This window comes from Notothenia rossii (genome assembly GCF_949606895.1).
Source record: "Notothenia rossii genome assembly, chromosome: 7".
Lineage (NCBI taxonomy): Eukaryota > Metazoa > Chordata > Actinopteri > Perciformes > Nototheniidae > Notothenia > Notothenia rossii.
Window position 1 is genome coordinate 350,019 of NC_136905.1, and position 22,152 is coordinate 372,170.

A 22,152-nucleotide genomic window follows, 5' to 3' on the forward strand; every position below is an offset into this window, starting at 1 on the left:
ATAAACACAGATACAGATAGCCACAGACAACTACAGATAAACACAGATAACCACAGATACAGATAAACACAGATACAGATAGCCACAGATAAAGATAACTACAGATAGCTACAGATACAGATAACCACAGATACAGATAAACACAGATACAGATAGCCACAGACAACTACAGATAAACACAGATAGCTACAGATAGCCACAGACAACTACAGATAACTACAGATAGCTACAGATACAGATAAACACAGATACAGATAAACACAGATACAGATAGCCACAGACAACTACAGATAAACACAGATAGCTACAGATAGCCACAGACAACTACAGATAAACACAGATAGCTACAGATAGCCACAGATAAAGATAAACACAGATACAGATAGCTACAGATAACTACAGATAACCACAGATACAGATAAACACAGATAGCAACAGATAACCACGGATACAGATAACCACAGATAACTACAGATACAGATAAACACAGATAGCTACAGATAACTACAGATAAACACAGATACAGATAAACACAGATAGCAACAGATAACCACAGATAAACACAGATAGCCACAGATAACTACAGATACAGATAAACACAGATAGCCACAGATAGCAACAGATAACCACAGATAAACACAGATAGCCACAGATAACTACAGATACAGATAAACACAGATAAACACAGATAGCAACAGATAGCCACAGATAAACACAGATAGCTACAGATACAGATAACCACAGATAAACACAGATAGCTACAGATACAGATAACCACAGATAAACACAGATAGCTACAGATACAGATAACCACAGATAAACACAGATAGCTACAGATACAGATAACCACAGATAAACACAGATAGCTACAGATACAGATAAACACAGATAGCAACAGATAACTACAGATACAGATAGCAACAGATAACCAGGATAGCAGTAAATGGGACAGGGTTAGGGTTCTCTACGTGCAGAGGAAAACACGTTCAACTCTGTTTTTGTAAAGTTGATCTGAAACGAGCGTCTCTGAATCTTTGATGGTTTATAAAGTTTGACTGCGACTGAAATGTTTTTAAGAAGCTTCCTGTTGACACTTTGAACAGAGGAGAAAACGTTTGTGCCATTAAGATGTGAAGGACTGTTTACACTGGATTCAGTTTTATCCAAACTGAGTTAAACCGGTTTAGCTGGATTCAATTAGAATAACATGGTATATCTTGGTTTGAACCGCATTCAACTGGTTTAACCAGGATTCAACTGGTCCTATTTTAATGAAACCAGTTATAAATGGAGTAAATTGGAATAGGATGGTTTAACTGGATTGAACCTGATCCAACTGGTTTAAACAGGATCAAACCGGATTAAACTGGTTCAGACTGCATTCTACACGATTACAGTTTTAAAATGGATGAAACCAGATGTAATGGTTTGGACTGGTTGAGGTGATGGAGCTTGTTGTTCGTAGATACTTGAAGTTTAAAATAAAGGAGAGTATTTTTGTAAGCCTGTTAGCAGATAGAAACGTCTCTGATGAATCTGTGATATATTTTTCTTCTTTTACTCCGTTTCTGAAAATGTGGAATAAAAACATGATTCATGAAACCTCCAGGTGTTTACAGGTGAATCACTTCCTGCCTGATACCAGGTTCAATGAATGAGAAACAACAGGTCAGGATGTTCAGATATTTAATGAGGTGAAAACAAACAGGAAGTGACAGAAAATATTTACAGTTATTGGCATCATAGATGTTTGTGAACCAAACTAAGACAGGGGAACAGAGACTGGAGCAGCAGGATGTCTCACTCTGTAGTCAGGTATAGAAGGTGAGTCATCTGTATCATGGTTATTCATCTATGCTGTTCCCTTGGTAACGTGCAATAACACATTAAAATGTAACTCAGCTTTGGACATAATGTAACAACAAAAATAACAACAAAAGTGTCAATAAAGTTCATGATTGATAAGTAATGATATAAAAACAGAGATGCTTCATTCACGCTGCTGTATATCATGATCAGAGATAGGAGTGAGAGGTGAGAGCTTCACGCTGCTGTATATCATGATCATCAGAGATAGGAGTGAGAGGTGAGAGCTTCACTCTGCTGTATATCATCATCAGAGATAGGAGTGAGAGGTGAGAGCTTCACGCTGCTGTATATCATCATCAGAGATAGGAGTGAGAGGTGAGAGCTTCACTCTGCTGTATATCATCATCAGAGATAGGAGTGAGAGGTGAGAGCTTCACTCTGCTGTATATAATCATCAGAGATAGGAGTGAAAGGTGAGAGCTTCACTCTGCTGTATATCATCATCAGAGATAGGAGTGAGAGGTGAGAGCTTCACTCTGCTGTATATCATCATCAGAGATAGGAGTGAGAGGTGAGAGCTTCACTCTGCTGTATATCATCATCAGAGATAGGAGTGAGAGGTGAGAGCTTCACTCTGCTGTATATAATCATCAGAGATAGGAGTGAGAGGTGAGAGCTTCACTCTGCTGTATATCATCATCAGAGATAGGAGTGAGAGGTGAGAGCTTCACTCTGCTGTATATCATCATCAGAGATAGGAGTGAGAGGTGAGAGCTTCACTCTGCTGTATATCATCATCAGAGATAGGAGTGAGAGGTGAGAGCTTCACTCTGCTGTATATCATCATCAGAGATAGGAGTGAGAGGTGAGAGCTTCACTCTGCTGTATATAATCATCAGAGATAGGAGTGAAAGGTGAGAGCTTCACTCTGCTGTATATCATCATCAGAGATAGGAGTGAGAGGGGAGAGCTTCACTCTGCTGTATATCATCATCAGAGATAGGAGTGAGAGGGGAGAGCTTCACTCTGCTGTATATCATCATCAGAGATAGGAGTGAGAGGGGAGAGCTTCACTCTGCTGTATATAATCATCATCAGAGATAGGAGTGAGAGGTGAGAGCTTCACTCTGCTGTATATAATCATCATCATCAGAGATAGGAGTGAAAGGTGAGAGCTGCACTCTGCTGTATATAATCATCATCAGAGATAGGAGTGAAATGTGAGAGCTTCACTCTGCTGTATATAATCATCATCAGAGATAGGAGTGAAAGGTGAGAGCTTCACTCTGCTGTATATAATCATCATCAGAGATAGGAGTGAAAGGTGAGAGCTTCACTCTGCTGTATATAATCATCATCAGAGATAGGAGTGAAAGGTGAGAGCTGCACTCTGCTGTATATAATCATCATCAGAGATAGGAGTGAAAGGGGAGAGCTTCACTCTGCTGTATATCATCATCATCAGAGATAGGAGTGAGAGGTGAGAGCTTCACTCTGCTGTATATAATCATCATCATCAGAGATAAGAGTGAGAGGTGAGAGCTTCACTCTGCTGTATATCATCATCATCAGAGATAGGAGTGAAAGGTGAGAGCTTCACTCTGCTGTATATCATCATCATCAGAGATAGGAGTGAAAGGTGAGAGCTTCACTCTGCTGTATATAATCATCATCAGAGATAAGAGTGAGAGGTGAGAGCTTCACTCTGCTGTATATAATCATCATCATCAGAGATAGGAGTGAGAGGTGAGAGCTTCACTCTGCTGTATATAATCATCATCAGAGATAGGAGTGAAAGGTGAGAGCTTCACTCTGCTGTATATCATCATCATCAGAGATAGGAGTGAAAGGTGAGAGCTTCACTCTGCTGTATATAATCATCATCAGAGATAGGAGTGAAAGGTGAGAGCTTCACTCTGCTGTATATAATCATCATCAGAGATAGGAGTGAAAGTTAAGAGCTTCACTCTGCTGTATATAATCATCATCATCAGAGATAAGAGTGAGAGGTGAGAGCTTCACTCTGCTGTATATAATCATCATCAGAGATAAGAGTGAGAGGTGAGAGCTTCACTCTGCTGTATATAATCATCATCAGAGATAGGAGTGAAAGTTAAGAGCTTCACTCTGCTGTATATAATCATCATCATCAGAGATAAGAGTGAGAGGTGAGAGCTTCACTCTGCTGTATATAATCATCATCAGAGATAAGAGTGAGAGGTGAGAGCTTCACTCTGCTGTATATAATCATCATCATCAGAGATAGGAGTGAAAGGTAAGAGCTTCACTCTGCTGTATATCATCATCATCAGAGATAAGAGTGAGAGGTGAGAGCTTCACTCTGCTGTATATCATCATCATCAGAGATAGGAGTGAAAGGTGAGAGCTTCACTCTGCTGTATATAATCATCATCAGAGATAGGAGTGAAAGGTAAGAGCTTCACTCTGCTGTATATAATCATCATCAGAGATAGGAGTGAAAGGTAAGAGCTTCACTCTGCTGTATATAATCATCATCAGAGATAGGAGTGAAAGGTGAGAGCTTCACTCTGCTGTATATAATCATCATCAGAGATAGGAGTGAAAGGGGAGAGCTTCACTCTGCTGTATATCATCATCATCAGAGATAGGAGTGAGAGGTGAGAGCTTCACTCTGCTGTATATAATCATCATCATCAGAGATAAGAGTGAGAGGTGAGAGCTTCACTCTGCTGTATATCATCATCATCAGAGATAGGAGTGAAAGGTGAGAGCTTCACTCTGCTGTATATCATCATCATCAGAGATAGGAGTGAAAGGTGAGAGCTTCACTCTGCTGTATATAATCATCATCAGAGATAGGAGTGAAAGGTGAGAGCTTCACTCTGCTGTATATAATCATCATCAGAGATAAGAGTGAGAGGTGAGAGCTTCACTCTGCTGTATATAATCATCATCATCAGAGATAGGAGTGAGAGGTGAGAGCTTCACTCTGCTGTATATAATCATCATCAGAGATAGGAGTGAAAGGTGAGAGCTTCACTCTGCTGTATATCATCATCATCAGAGATAGGAGTGAAAGGTGAGAGCTTCACTCTGCTGTATATAATCATCATCAGAGATAGGAGTGAAAGGTGAGAGCTTCACTCTGCTGTATATAATCATCATCAGAGATAGGAGTGAAAGTTAAGAGCTTCACTCTGCTGTATATAATCATCATCATCAGAGATAAGAGTGAGAGGTGAGAGCTTCACTCTGCTGTATATAATCATCATCAGAGATAAGAGTGAGAGGTGAGAGCTTCACTCTGCTGTATATAATCATCATCAGAGATAGGAGTGAAAGTTAAGAGCTTCACTCTGCTGTATATAATCATCATCATCAGAGATAAGAGTGAGAGGTGAGAGCTTCACTCTGCTGTATATAATCATCATCAGAGATAAGAGTGAGAGGTGAGAGCTTCACTCTGCTGTATATAATCATCATCATCAGAGATAGGAGTGAAAGGTAAGAGCTTCACTCTGCTGTATATCATCATCATCAGAGATAAGAGTGAGAGGTGAGAGCTTCACTCTGCTGTATATCATCATCATCAGAGATAGGAGTGAAAGGTGAGAGCTTCACTCTGCTGTATATAATCATCATCAGAGATAGGAGTGAAAGGTAAGAGCTTCACTCTGCTGTATATAATCATCATCAGAGATAGGAGTGAAAGGTAAGAGCTTCACTCTGCTGTATATAATCATCATCAGAGATAGGAGTGAAAGGTGAGAGCTTCACTCTGCTGTATATAATCATCATCAGAGATAGGAGTGAAAGGTGAGAGCTTCACTCTGCTGTATATAATCATCATCAGAGATAGGAGTGAAAGGTGAGAGCTTCACTCTGCTGTATATAATCATCATCAGAGATAGGAGTGAAAGGTGAGAGCTTCACTCTGCTGTATATAATCATCATCAGAGATAGGAGTGAAAGGTGAGAGCTTCACTCTGCTGTATATAATCATCATCAGAGATAGGAGTGAAAGGTGAGAGCTTCACTCTGCTGTATATAATCATCATCAGAGATAGGAGTGAGAGGTGAGAGCTTCACTCTGCTGTATATAATCATCATCAGAGATAGGAGTGAAAGGTAAGAGCTTCACTTGGTTCATTTCTTGAAGAACTTTTTGTTGAGAAGGAAGATGAGCAGGTTTACGTTGATCTTCGCTTTGTCGAACATCTTCATCACCGCCACGCCTTCATACTGCAGCTGCAGCAGGTCCTAAACAAACACAGGTTTTAATAACATTGCATTTATTGTGCTGTGCTCAGTATCTAGCTCAGTATCTGGCCTGGTTCAGCTCAGGATCTGGCTCAGTATTTAGCTCAGTATCTGGCTCAGTATCTGGCTCAGTATCTGGCCTGATTCAGCTCAGTACTTAGCTCAGTGTCTGGCCTGGTTCAGCTCAGTACTTAGCTCAGTATCTGGCCTGGTTTAGCTCAGTATTTAGCTCAGTATCTGGCCTGGTTTAGCTCAGTACTTAGCTCAGTGTCTGGCCTGGTTCAGCTCAGTACTTAGCTCAGTATCTGGCCTGGTTTAGCTCAGTACTTAGCTCAGTGTCTGGCCTGGTTCAGCTCAGTACTTAGCTCAGTATCTGGCCTGGTTTAGCTCAGTACTTAGCTCAGTGTCTGGCCTGGTTCAGCTCAGTACTTAGCTCAGTATCTGGCCTGGTTTAGCTCAGTACTTAGCTCAGTATCTGGCCTGGTTCAGCTCAGTACTTAGCTCAGTATCTGGCCTGGTTTAGCTCAGTATTTAGCTCAGTATCTGGCCTGGTTCAGCTCAGTACTTAGCTCAGTATCTGGCCTGGTTCAGCTCAGTATTTAGCTCAGTATCTGGCCTGGTTCAGCTCAGTATTTAGCTCAGTATCTGGCCTGGTTTAGCTCAGTATTTAGCTCAGTATCTGGCCTGGTTCAGCTCAGTATTTAGCTCAGTATCTGGCCTGGTTCAGCTCAGTACTTAGCTCAGTATCTGGCCTGGTTCAGCTCAGTATTTAGCTCAGTATCTGGCCTGGTTCAGCTCAGTATTTAGCTCAGTATCTGGCCTGGTTCAGCTCAGTATTTAGCTCAGTATCTGGCCTGGTTCAGCTCAGTACTTAGCTCAGTATCTGGCTCAGTATCTGGCATGGTTCAGCTCAGTATTTAGCTCAGTATCTGGCCTGGTTTAGCTCAGTATCTAGCTTGGTTTTACCTGGTACTGCAGCAGGAACTCCTCCATCTCCACTCCCAGGAACCGGGCTTTGACGGTGAAGCTCCCTCTCTCCGGGCCGGGCACGATGTCGAACACCACGTTCCTGAACCTGGAACAGACCGGACACATGTTACGGTAAGGGCAGTAACAGTAACACGTGTTACGGTAAAGGCAGTAACACGTGTTACGGTAAAGGCAGTAACAGTGACACGTGTTACGGTAAAGGTAGTAACACGTGTTACGGTAAAGATAGTAACACGTGTTACGGTAAAGGTAGTAACAGTAACACGTGTTACGGTAAAGGCAGTAACACGTGTTACGGTAAAGACAGTAACACGTGTTACGTAAGGGCAGTAACAGTGACACGTGTTACGTAAGGGCAGTAACACGTGTTACGGTAAAGGCACTAACAGTGACACGTGTTACGGTAAAGATAGTAACACGTGTTACGGTAAAGACAGTAACACGTGTTACGGTAAAGGCACTAACAGTGACACGTGTTACGGTAAAGGCAGCAACACGTGTTACGGTAAAGGCACTAACAGTGACACGTGTTACGGTAAAGATAGTAACACGTGTTACGTAAGGGCAGTAACAGTGACACGTGTTACGTAAGGGCAGTAACACGTGTTACGGTAAAGGCACTAACAGTGACACGTGTTACGGTAAAGATAGTAACACGTGTTACGGTAAAGACAGTAACACGTGTTACGGTAAAGGCACTAACAGTGACACGTGTTACGGTAAAGGCAGCAACACGTGTTACGGTAAAGACAGTAACACGTGTTACGGTAAAGGCACTAACAGTGACACGTGTTACGGTAAGGGCAGTAACACGTGTTACGGTAAAGACAGTAACACGTGTTACGGTAAAGGCACTAACAGTGACGCTTGTTACGGTAAGGGCAGTAAAACGTGTTACGGTAAAGGCAGTAACACGTGTTACGGTAAATACAGTAACACGTGTTACGGTAAAGGCACTAACAGTGAGACGTGTTACGGTAAGGGCAGTAACAGTGACATGTGTTACGGTAAGGGCAGTAACAGTGACATGTGTTACGGTAAGGGCAGTAACAGTGACACGTGTTACGGTAAGGGCAGTAACAGTGACATGTGTTACGGTAAGGGCAGTAACAGTGACACGTGTTACGGTAAGGGCAGTAACAGTGACATGTGTTACGGTAAGGGCAGTAACATGTGTTAAGGTAAAGACAGTAACACGTGTTACGATAAAGACAGTAACACGTGTTACGGTAAGGGCAGTAACAGTGACACGTGTTACGGTAAGGGCAGTAACACGTGTTACGGTAAAGACAGTAACACGTGTTACGGTAAAGGCACTAACAGTGACGCTTGTTACGGTAAGGGCAGTAAAACGTGTTACGGTAAAGGCAGTAACACGTGTTACGGTAAATACAGTAACACGTGTTACGGTAAAGGCACTAACAGTGAGACGTGTTACGGTAAGGGCAGTAACAGTAACACGTGTTACGGTAAAGACAGTGACACGTGTTACGGTAAAGACAGTGACACGTGTTACGGTAAAGACAGTGACACATGTTACGGTAAGGGCAGTGACACGTGTTACGGTAAAGGCAGTGACACGTGTTACAATAAAGGCAGTGACACGTGTTACGGTAAAGACAGTGACACGTGTTACGGTAAAGGCAGTGACACGTGTTACGGTAAAGACAGTGACACGTGTTACGGTAAGGGCAGTGACACGTGTTACGGTAAACACAGTGACACGTGTTACGGTAAAGACAGTGACACGTGTTACGGTAAAGACAGTGACACGTGTTGCGGTAAAGGCAGTGACACGTGTTACGGTAAAGGCAGTAACAGTGACACGTGTTACGGTAAAGGTAGCAACAGTTATTAATATGTATGGTAGTAACAGTTAAGGTAGTAACAGTTATTAATATGTATGGTACCAACAGTTAAGGTAGTAACAGTTATTAATATGTATGGTACCAACAGTTAAGGTAGTACCAGTTATTAATATGTATGGTACCAACAGTTAAGGTAGTAACAGTTATTAATATGTATGGTAGTAACAGTTATGGTAGTAACAGTTATTAATATGTATGGTAGTAACAGTTAAGGTAGTAACAGTTATTAATATGTATGGTAGTAACAGTTATGGTAGTAACAGTTATTAATATGTAGGGTAGTAACAGTTATTAATATGTATGGTAGTAACAGTTAAGGTAGTAACAGTTATTAATATGTATGGTAGTAACAGTTATGGTAGTAACAGTTATTAATATGTATGGTAGTAACAGTTATTAATATGTATGGTAGTAACAGTTAAGGTAGTAACAGTTATTAATATGTATGGTAGTAACAGTTATGGTAGTAACAGTTATTCATATGTATGGTAGTAACAGTTATGGTAGTAACTAGGGATTTAACGATATACCAAATGTCGTGAGACTGACAAAATCTACCGTGATTTTTTTTTTTTTTTATTAAATTAAATTATTCTTATTAAACACATTTTTTTTTTTTAAACCTATATTTAACCAGGTGGTCCCATTGAGATCATCAATCTATTTTTCAAGGGAGACCTGTCCAACATGGCAGCAAGTAGGTTACAACATGAACATGAAACAACAGATAACACAAAAGGACATGGTGTGTACAGGGCTACATTTACACACCTAGAGACATTGACAACTACCACCAGTATATTTATATCTCGCCCTGTCAGTAAGCCTCACCTTCTTGGCAACAACTGCATTGTTTTTGAAGTGTTGGAGAGACAATGCACAGTTTGACCAACTGCTGTCACTATGGCCAAAGCATATCTCTCTGTCCCACTGAGGTGGCGTTAGACTTTTTCGCTGTCCTTCATTTTGACAGACAGGATCGTAAAATATCCGTCATAATCCATTATTACCCGTCGGGGGCGGTGATATGCCGTGTTATGCATGCCCATCGAGATATGCATGCACCTCGCGGGAGCGCGTAAAGCAAAAACTCCCAGACATTTCAATAATCTGTACGGCGAAGTACGGTTTGGAAACGATATTGTTTCCTTTTGGAGGGCATGCATAACACGGCATAACACCAGAGCCTCGCTGCGGGGAAACTTTGGCGCTGTTCCGAGTTTGTTCTAATCCGTAAAAATGACAGACTCCTTTCAGGTTTGTCCGTCATTGTTAAAAAAAATATTCGGTTAACGCGACCACTGCTGTCCCAGCAACATCAGTACCGGCAACATCAGTACCGGCAACACCAGTACCGGCAACATCAGTACCGGCAACATCAGTACCGGCAACATCAGTACCGGCAACATCAGTACCAGCAACATCAGTACCAGCAACATCAGTACCAGCAACATCGGTACCAAGCGAGAGAGTGTTTTCCACAGCAGGGGATATTGTAAACGCCCAAACATCCCAGCTTCTACCTGGAAATGTGGACATGCTCATATTCCTAAAAACCTGTCTGACGATGCTGAGTGAGTTTTACTGGTTTTTTCTTGTTCCAGTCTGTTACTGTCACTTTGTTTTTGACACTTTCAAATACTGCTATCCTACTAAAATGCTGTACAAATCAGATTCATTATTTAATAAAGAACATTTTTCCAAATAAAAGAATTTTAAATTAAAAAAAATCCAATTTTTTCCCCCTTTATTATTCAATATCGCGATAAATACCGTACCGTGGACTTGTTATCGCGATATTATCGTGCTGTGAGTATTTGGTATCGTTACATCCCTAGTAGTAACAGTTATTCATATGTATGGTAGTAACAGTTATGGTAGCAACAGTTATTCGTATGTATGGTAGTAACAGTTATTAATATGTATGGTAGTAACAGTTATGGTAGCAACAGTTATTCATATGTATGGTAGCAACAGTTATGGTAGTAACAGTTATTCGTATGTATGGTAGCAACAGTTATTCGTATGTATGGTAGCAACAGTTATTCGTATGTATGGTAGTAACAGTTATGGTAGCAACAGTTATGGTAGTAACAGTTATTCGTATGTATGGTAGCAACAGTTATTCGTATGTATGGTAGCAACAGTTATTCGTATGTATGGTAGTAACAGTTATGGTAGTAACAGTTATTAATATGTATGGTAGTAACAGTTATGGTAGCAACAGTTATTCGTATGTATGGTAGTAACAGTTATGGTAGTAACAGTTATTAATATGTATGGTAGTAACAGTTATGGTAGCAACAGTTATTCGTATGTATGGTAGTAACAGTTATTCGTATGTATGGTAGCAACAGTTATTCGTATGTATGGTAGCAACAGTTATTCGTATGTATGGTAGCAACAGTTATTCGTATGTATGGTAGCAACAGTTATGGTAGCAACAGTTATTCGTATGTATGGTAGCAACAGTTATGGTAGCAACAGTTATTCGTATGTATGGTAGCAACAGTTATTCGTATGTATGGTAGCAACAGTTATTCGTATGTATGGTAGCAACAGTTATGGTAGCAACAGTTATTCGTATGTATGGTAGCAACAGTTATTCGTATGTATGGTAGCAACAGTTATTCGTATGTATGGTAGTAACAGTTATGGTAGCAACAGTTATTCGTATGTATGGTAGCAACAGTTATTCGTATGTATGGTAGCAACAGTTATTCGTATGTATGGTAGTAACAGTTATGGTAGTAACAGTTATTCGTATGTATGGTAGTAACAGTTATGGTAGTAACAGTTATTCATATGTATGGTAGCAACAGTTATTCGTATGTATGGTAGTAACAGTTATGGTAGTAACAGTTATTCATATGTATGGTAGCAACAGTTATTCGTATGTATGGTAGTAACAGTTATTCGTATGTATGGTAGTAACAGTTATGGTAGCAACAGTTATTCGTATGTATGGTAGCAACAGTTATTCGTATGTATGGTAGTAACAGTTATTCATATGTATGGTAGTAACAGTTATGGTAGTAACAGTTATGGTAGCAACAGTTATTCGTATGTATGGTAGTAACAGTTATGGTAGCAACAGTTATTCATATGTATGGTAGTTCTCACTGTGTTGGCGGCAGGTCCTGGATCTCCAGCAGAACTCCCTTTTCCTGCAGCCGGGCGGCGCTGTAGCTCAGAGCAGGAAGCTTCTTCTTCCTCTCTGCTGCCTTCTTATTGGTCGAATTACTGCAACACATGACCAAGATTTCTAGTCAGAAGATTTCTAATCATCCTGAGAAGTCTACTGGAGTCATGTCTGTTCTGCCGTCCGCGGTGAGTATCCCCTGCAAAGGATCGGGAGTGCTAAACAAACAATCACCGGTTACCTTGTCACAGGCAATCAGCTCGACAAAATATATTTTTCTTTTGTGTTCCTGCTATGATGGTTTTTCAGGACTGCTTCTTAAAGGCCCAGATACGCCGGCCAGTCACCTGAGAAGTCGCCGACGCCGAGACCGACTGTTGCGTCGCCGGACTCTCCTGCGTATTTGCCGACTTCGCGCACTGGAACACACCGCAAATCCGAGCCGAGCACGTATGAACTGCGCATGCGTGAGTGGCAATAACTCTCCTTACCAGCAGGCGGCGGTAGTGTGTATTCACCATTCAAAAGAGGCAACAACGGAAAGACAGAGAAGAAGAACAGACTGTGATATAAACAAACAACAAATAGCGTTTCTCTTTCCATGTTCACTCTCGTATTGAAAACATGAACGAGCAGGAGCTCTATGAACCCGTGAGGTGAAATAGCCGTCCGTGTGTGTTCCATCTTCCATTTGAAATCATTTGTTTACCTCCCTCACTTCCTTTAACGCTTCTCATGCACTGATTCGCCAGCTGAACAGCCAATCAGTGTTATCCCTTTGTCCGACTTCCGATGGTGTTCCCGACGCCGATTCAACAAAGGCGTCAGGTCGGCCCGACGGTGCCGCGCACACCACTCTGAAAAGGGCGTGTCCGCGCTCATGTTCGGCCTGACTCCTATTTACTGCCGATTTCGGGCCGGTGTATCTGGGCCTTTAGCTCTAATCACACTCACAGGCTTTTCCGGTGTTTCTAAAGTAGATGAGAATGTGTGTGTGTCGCTGAAGAGGAAAAGATGTCTGGTTTTCTTGTTGTTATTGCTGTCAGGAAATGTCCAACCTAACCCTGGTCCGCCCAGTAGCAGTAGCAGTCAGATCTCTACTCCTGCTGATTTTAAAGCTAGGTCTGGGCTGGGTCTCATCCACTTGAATGTACGCAGTCTGTTAGGTAAACTAGACGTCATTGTTTTATCAGAAACATGGCTAAATGAATCTATGTTGGCCTCTGACATCTCCTCAGACTGTTATAACGTGTATAGTACCTACCGGCCTAATGAAGGTGGTGGCGTTGCCATTTATGTTAAGAATAAGTTCAGTGTAACCACTGTAGTTTCCAAATCAATCAGTAAACAACTACAATGTGTAGCCTTAAATATAGAAGTGGCAAAGGGTCAACAGGTCATGGTGGTGGGCTGCTACAGACCCCCCTCAGCTGGCAAGGACTCCTTGTCTTCACTAGCAAATCTTTTATCACAGCTAGACTCAAGGAAACAGTGCTACTTGGAGATTTGAACTGGGACTGGTTAACTTCTGTGTCAGAGGATTTTAAGAAACCTTTGTGTCTCTCTGAATGTTACTCAGATTGTTGACAGTCCTGCTCGCCCTAACACTAAGTCCCTAATAAATCCTCCCTAATTGATCTCATTCTAACGAACGCTCCCTATAAATACTCATCTGTGGGAGTATTAGTGAATGATCTGAGTGATCACTGCTGTAGACACATTAGGGACACTAAGGTCCAAAAGGTTAAACCTCGTATTATCATTAAGAGAGACACAAAACATTTTGTGGAGCAGGGTTCTGTTCATGACCTGTTTGGGTTTGATTGGGAAAATGGATCTGTGTGCAGATGTAGAAACTGCATGGTCTTATTGTTATCTTGGTTTTATGGAGATCATTGATAGACATGCACCCCTGCGTACATTTAGAGTGAAGGGACGAGACAATCCTTGGTTTTCTGCTGAACTGTCCAGTCTCCTTCATGAGAGAAACAAGGCCTGGGCAAAGGCTAGGAAATCAGGCTCAGAGGTAGAATGGCTGCGTTTCAGGCAGCTAAGGAATAACTTCACTTCACATCAAAAGAGCTAAATCAAAGTACTATCAGTCAGTTTCCACAAAGAACCTGAATAATCCTGGGAAATGTTGGAAAGCCATAAAATCGATTTCCACCGGTGAGATCCGTAATGAGCTACCTCCGTGCCTCACCACAGCCTCTGGCTCTATATCGGACAGGGCCACCATGTTACATTGCTTTAATGAGCATGTTGTGTCCTGTGGCTCTCTGTTTGATTCTGTTTCTAACTCTGCTTCTATGAACACCACAGTCTGTGACTCTGAACAATGTGGTCTGGAAGACCCTTTCAGTTTTACTCCTTTTACTGTTGATGTTGTTCGTGAAGCTTTAACCAAGTTAGATCCTAAGAAACCAGCTGGCCCGGACAACGTAGAACCTTTCTTTTTAAAGATAGCTGCAGATTTTATTGCTCCACCTCTGACTACTCTTTTTAACCTCTCCCTCAGCACAAACACAATTCCTAAAGTATGGAAGTCAGCTTATGTCTTGCCTTTGCTAAAAGGAGGGGAGGCAACTATTTTAAATAACTAGAGGCCAATCTCTAAATGATCAGTTCTGGCTAAGGTTCTTGAATGCCTAGTGAGTGAACAGGTAAAGGAGTTTTTATGTAAAAATGACATCCTGTCTAAACATCAGTCAGGCTTCAGAAAGCAACACAGCACCATCACTGCCACAATGAAAGAGATGAATGACGTTACGAGTATCTTAGATAATAAGCAGAGTTGTGCAGCTCTATTTATTGACCTGTCCAAAGCGTTTGATACCGTTGATCATCGCATCTTAAAGCAGAGGCTACTCAGTATTGTTATATCCAGCCATGCAGTGGGTGGTTTGTGAACTACCTCTCTGAAAGGTCCCAATGTGTTCACTTTGATGGGCTGTCTTCTGAGTGGTTAAACATTACTAATGGTGTTCCTCAAGGCTCTGTTTTAGGTCCACTTTTATTCTCCATATACATCAACAGTTTAGGTGAAAATGTGGATGAAGCTACTTTACATTTGTATGCGGATGATACCGTGATGTACTGTGCAGGTTCCTCCATTCAGGAGGCTGGTGTTAAATTACAGGCTGTTTTTAACATTATTCAGACTCAGCTCTCTGAACTAAAGCTTCTTTTAAATGTTGATCAAACCAAGGTAATGCTCTTTTCTAAAGCTAAAAAGACACCAGAGCCTGTTTTAGATATTGTTACTATGGGACAAGTACTCAAAGTGGTTACCTGTTATAAATACCTTGGTATCTGGCTTGATGATTGTCTCTCTTTTAAACTTCAGGTCATTAATCTGCTAAAAAGCTGAGGGTTAGGCTAGGTTTCTTCTTCAGGAACAAGTCCTGTTTCTCGCTTGAGGCCAGGAAAAGGCTCTGTGACCTTTTGACCTGTGCCGGGCTATGGTGATCTGATCTATATGAATGCACCTGCCCATTGCCTGGTCAAGTTAGATGCTGCGTATCACAGTGCACTGAGATGTGTCACTAACTGTAAAGCACTTACTCATCACTGTACCCTGTATGCCAGGGCAGGTCTGCCTTCACTAACTGTATGGAGGCTCAGTCACTGGTACATGTTCATCTATAAAGCCATGTTGGGTAAACTACCTTTTTATATCTGCTCTCTGATCTCTCCACGAATTGAAAGTACGTATTGCCTGAGATCTCATGATGTTGTTTTATTAAATGTGCCAAGTGCTAGGACTGTCTTAGGGAAGAAAGCTTTTAGTTGTGCAGCTCCACTAACTTGGAACAGTCTGCAAACATGTTTCAAACTGAGCACTTTGGTTCCCCTGCACCTTTTAGAAACTGGGCTGGGTGACATGCTGTGTGATGCTCATGGTACCTGTCACTGTGAAACTGGGCTAGGTGACATGCTGTGTGATGCTCATGGTACCTGTCACTGTGAAACTGGGCTAGGTGACCTGCTGTGTGATGCTCATGGTACCTGTCACTGTGAAACTGGGCTAGGTGACATGCTGTGTGATGCTCATGGTACCTGTCACTGTGAAACTGGGCTGGGTGACATGCTGTGTGATGCTCATGGTACCTGTCACTGTGAAACTGGGCTGGGTCACATGCTGTGTGATGCTCATGGTACCTGTCACTGTGAAACTGGGCTGGGTCACATGGTGTGTGATGCTCATGGTACCTGTCACTGTGAAACTGGGCTAGGTCACATGCTGTGTGATGCTCATGGTACCTGTCACTGTGAAACTGGGCTAGGTCACATGCTGTGTGATGCTCATGGTACCTGTCACTGTGAAACTGGACTGGGTGACATGCTGTGTGATGCTCATGGTACCTGTTACTGTGAAACTGGGCTGGGTGACATGCTGTGTGATGCTCATGGTACCTGTCACTGTGAAACTGGGCTGGGTCACATGCTGTGTGATGCTCATGGTACCTGTCACTGTGACACTGGGCTGGGTCACATGCTGTGTGATGCTCATGGTACCTGTCACTGTGAAACTGGGCTGGGTGACATGCTGTGTGATGCTCATGGTACCTGTCACTGTGAAACTGGGCTGGGTCACATGCTGTGTGATGCTCATGGTACCTGTCACTCTGAAACTGGGCTGGGTGACATGCTGTGTGATGCTCATGGTACCTGTCACTGTGAAACTGGGCTGGGTGACATGCTGTGTGATGCTCATGGTACCTGTCACTGTGAAACTGGGCTGGGTCACATGCTGTGTGATGCTCATGGTACCTGTCACTCTGAAACTGGGCTGGGTCACATGCTGTGTGATGCTCATGGTACCTGTCACTCTGAAACTGGGCTAGGTGACATGCTGTGTGATGCTCATGGTACCTGTCACTGTGAAACTGGGCTGGGTGACATGCTGTGTGATGCTCATGGTACCTGTCACTGTGAAACTGGGCTGGGTGACATGCTGTGTGATGCTCATGGTACCTGTCACTGTGAAACTGGGCTAGGTCACATGCTGTGTGATGCTCATGGTACCTGTCACTGTGAAACTGGGCTGGGTCACATGCTGTGTGATGCTCATGGTACCTGTCACTGTGAAACTGGGCTGGGTGACATGCTGTGTGATGCTCATGGTACCTGTCACTGTGAAACTGGGCTGGGTGACATGCTGTGTGATGCTCATGGTACCTGTCACTGTGAAACTGGGCTGGGTGACATGCTGTGTGATGCTCATGGTACCTGTCACTGTGAAACTGGGCTAGGTCACATGCTGTGTGATGCTCATGGTACCTGTCACTGTGAAACTGGGCTGGGTGACATGCTGTGTGATGCTCATGGTACCTGTCACTGTGAAACTGGGCTAGGTGACATGCTGTGTGATGCTCATGGTACCTGTCACTGTGAAACTGGGCTGGGTCACATGCTGTGTGATGCTCATGGTACCTGTCACTGTGACACTGGACTGGGTCACATGCTGTGTGATGCTCATGGTACCTGTCACTGTGAAACTGGGCTGGGTGACATGCTGTGTGATGCTCATGGTACCTGTCACTGTGACACTGGACTGGGTCACATGCTGTGTGATGCTCATGGTACCTGTCACTGTGAAACTGGGCTGGGTGACATGCTGTGTGATGCTCATGGTACCTGTCACTGTGAAACTGGGCTGGGTGACATGCTGTGTGATGCTCATGGTACCTGTCACTGTGAAACTGGGCTGGGTCACATGCTGTGTGATGCTCATGGTACCTGTCACTGTGAAACTGGGCTGGGTCACATGCTGTGTGATGCTCATGGTACCTGTCACTGTGAAACTGGGCTGGGTCACATGCTGTGTGATGCTCATGGTACCTGTCACTGTGAAACTGGGCTGGGTGACATGCTGTGTGATGCTCATGGTACCTGTCACTGTGAAACTGGGCTGGGTGACATGCTGTGTGATGCTCATGGTACCTGTCACTGTGAAACTGGGCTGGGTGACATGCTGTGTGATGCTCATGGTACCTGTCACTGTGAAACTGGGCTGGGTCACATGCTGTGTGATGCTCATGGTACCTGTCACTGTGAAACTGGGCTGGGTCACATGCTGTGTGATGCTCATGGTACCTGTCACTGTGAAACTGGGCTGGGTGACATGCTGTGTGATGCTCATGGTACCTGTCACTGTGAAACTGGGCTGGGTGACCTGCTGTGTGATGCTCATGGTACCTGTCACTGTGAATAGAGTTTGTAAACTGTACCCTGTACTTTATGCTGTATGTCATCCTTATGGTTGTTCTGTTGTTTGTATGTTACATGTGTAACTAATGTCCTGCAGGTCACCGTGAGAAAGAGATCTTTTGATCTCAAGGGGCTTTCACCTAGTTAAATAAAGGCTACAAACAAACAAACAAACAGGTGACCAACACGTGACCAACACGTGACCAACACGTGACCAACTAGTGACCAACTAGTGACCAACACGTGACCAACTAGTGACCAACACGTGACCAACACGTGACCAACACGTGACCAACTAGTGACCAACACGTGACCAACTAGTGACCAACACGTGACCAACTAATGACCAACACGTGACCAACTAGTGACCAACACGTGACCAACACGTGACCAACACATGACCAACACATGACCAACTAGTGACCAACACGTGACCAACTAGTGACCAACACGTGACCAACTAGTGACCAACACGTGACCAACTAGTGACCAACACATGACCAACAAGTGACCAACAAGTGACCAACACGTGACCAACTAGTGACCAACACATGACCAACAAGTGACCAACACATGACCAACACGTGACCAACTAATGACCAACACGTGACCAACACGTGACCAACACATGACCAACACATGACCAACTAGTGACCAACACGTGACCAACTAGTGACCAACACGTGACCAACTAGTGACCAACACGTGACCAACTAGTGACCAACACATGACCAACAAGTGACCAACAAGTGACCAACACGTGACCAACACGTGACCAACTAGTGACCAACACGTGACCAACACGTGACCAACACGTGACCAACTAGTGACCAACACGTGACCAACTAGTGACCAACACATGACCAACACGTGACCAACAAGTGACCAACACGTGACCAACTAGTGACCAACACGTGACCAACTAGTGACCAACACGTGACCAACACGTGACCAACTAGTGACCAACACATGACCAACAAGTGACCAACACATGACCAACACATGACCAACTAGTGACCAACACGTGACCAACACGTGACCAACTAGTGACCAACACATGACCAACAAGTGACCAACACGTGACCAACTAGTGACCAACACGTGACCAACTAGTGACCAACACATGACCAACAAGTGACCAACACGTGACCAACTAGTGACCAACACGTGACCAACTAGTGACCAACACATGACCAACAAGTGACCAACACATGACCAACACGTGACCAACTAGTGACCAACACGTGACCAACTAGTGACCAACACATGACCAACAAGTGACCAACACGTGACCAACTAGTGACCAACACGTGACCAACTAGTGACCAACACATGACCAACAAGTGACCAACACGGGACCAACTAGTGACCAACACATGACCAACACATGACCAACTAGTGACCAACACATGACCAACAAGTGACCAACACGTGACCAACTAGTGACCAACACATGACCAACAAGTGACCAACTAGTGACCAACACATGACCAACTAGTGACCAACACATGACCAACACATGACCAACTAGTGACCAACACATGACCAACTAGTGACCAACACATGACCAACACATGACCAACTAGTGACCAACACATGACCAACTAGTGACCAACACATGACCAACACATGACCAACTAGTGACCAACACATGACCAACTAGTGACCAACACATGACCAACTAGTGACCAACTAGTGACCAACACATGACCAACTAGTGACCAACTAGTGACCAACACGTGACTAACTCAAAAATAAAAAACCCTAACCCGTTTTTTGAGTTGAGTAAATCCCATTTTGACCAAGATAAAGAAAAATGCCTCTTATTTCAATTTTAAAACGATAAGGAAATATCCACTCGTTTTATGTTTTTGAATTTCCTTTTGTGAAAAGTAAATCCAAAGACCAAAACATTCACTGACCGTTAACCTACCTGTGAATAACCCTGATTCTGATCTTAGCATCGTTAGCAAAGCTGCTGCTAGCATAGCGGTGGCTAGCTATTCGTCCCACAGAGGGGACAGCAGAAAGAGCCACAGACAGCTTAGTGTTAACTAAGAAGCATGCATACACAACATATTAGAGATAAACAAATAAAACAATGACACCATTTACAAAATACACATCCTGTAACAGTTCTGATGATTTAGCAGCAGGTATATATTGATCAGTTATTGACGGCATATATATATATTGATCAGTTATTGACGGCACATACTTGGTATTTAAAGGTTAAACAGAACTCCCATTAAACTGCTGAGCTCAGAGTGCATTAGCTGTGTGTCCTTTGATAATAACGATGATGAAGAAGATGATGCTGACCTGTCGGCGGTCAGGTGGTCCAGACAGGAAGTGATGTAATGCCTGTAGTAGTCCACCTGCTCACAGTGATGGCTGCTTTTCAGCTGCAGGCTGCTCAGAGTCTGACGGAGTTTCTGCAGCTCGCCGCCGCGTCGCTGACGATGCAGACGCTGCTGACGGACGTCCTGCAGGGGTTATACACATATATACACATATATATATATATATATATATATATATATACACACACACTATACACAGACACACTATACACACTATACACTATACACAGACACACTATCTACAGATACACTATACACAGATACACTATACACAGATACACTATACACAGATACACTATACACAGACACACTATCTACAGATACACTATACACAGATACACTATACACAGATACACTATACACAGATACACTATACACAGATACACTATCTACAGATACACTATACACACTATACACTATACACAGATACACTATACACACTATCTACAGATACACTATACACACTATACACAGATACACTATACACTATACACTATACAGACTAAAGTATTATACATTAAACTACAGCAGCTTTTATCCTAGTCTGACTGTATTATGAAGTTGGCCCTCTTACAAATGTCGTTTTTTTCAGAATGTTGATGTTGGACGAGAGGCTCTGGTTCAGGGGTGCCCAACCAGTCGACGGCGCTCGACTGGTTGGGCAGAAGTAAAAAAGCCCAAAGTATATAATGTTCACTCCGAGTGGGAGGATGATTATGTTGTTGTTTATTCCAACTCAAAGTCCATCTGTCTCATCTGCAATGCGAGCGTGGCTTTACCCAAGAAGGGTCATTTAGAGCGACATTTTCAAAACGGTGCACAAACGCTACGAGACGGAATGTCCTCCTAATTCTGCCCCACGCTCTTCTGTTCGTTGCGTGCATACTGTATGTAACACAGTTAAACATGTGAATACATAATTATACGTTTGTGAATGTTTCATTCATAATAAGTTGTACATTTTAAGAGATGGTTTTAAGAGATATTTTAAGTTTTGTTTCCCGTTGCACGTCTTTTTTTTACTTCCGGTATGTATTTTCCACCCTCCGTGGACTGGCCATCTGGAGAATCTGGAGAATCACAGAACAGCCGGTCGTCAAGGGCCGGTCGTCAAGGGCCGGTCGTCAAGGGCCGGCTTGATTCGCTGACGGCCGTCACCGCCCTTCATTTTTTATGTTTTAAAAGGCATCATTGAAGTTGCACCGACAGAGGTCCGCCGTTTCCCCGCAGCGAGGCTCCCCCCCAGTTGACAGTTCACTAGCATCCCAGCCCCCCCCCCCCCCCCCGTCTTTTTTACTACTGCACATATTTTATTCCATTTTATTTCAAAGCTATATTTTACTATATATTTTTAATGTGATTATAGTTTTCTTAAAATAGTTCTCTATCTGTGTTTTTAATGTTTGTTTTACTTTTAGGTTTATCACCCTACCTGGTGATAAACCTGATTCTGATAGTGTGTGTGTGTGTGTGTGTGTGGTCACCTTGGCGATGATCTGCAGCATGTGGTCCTCGCCCCCCCCCC

At 43.1% G+C, this 22,152-nt stretch overlaps 1 protein-coding gene across 1 annotated transcript in view; it reads right to left on the minus strand.

Annotated features, from left to right (window-relative positions):
• Positions 1-5,786: 5,786 nt before the first annotated feature.
• Positions 5,787-22,152, minus strand: part of iqgap3 (IQ motif containing GTPase activating protein 3) — a 72,494-nt gene continuing 56,128 nt past the window's right edge. Inside the window, exons 34-38 of the mRNA XM_079693632.1 lie at positions 22,112-22,152; positions 20,587-20,750; positions 12,033-12,152; positions 7,018-7,126; positions 5,787-6,051 (exon numbers count right to left, since the gene is read on the minus strand). The exon at positions 22,112-22,152 is cut by the window's right edge and continues 163 nt beyond it. Coding sequence (XP_079549758.1) covers positions 5,938-6,051; positions 7,018-7,126; positions 12,033-12,152; positions 20,587-20,750; positions 22,112-22,152 — 548 coding nt within the window. The 3' untranslated portion in view covers positions 5,787-5,937. The remainder of the gene's footprint in view (positions 6,052-7,017; positions 7,127-12,032; positions 12,153-20,586; positions 20,751-22,111) is intronic.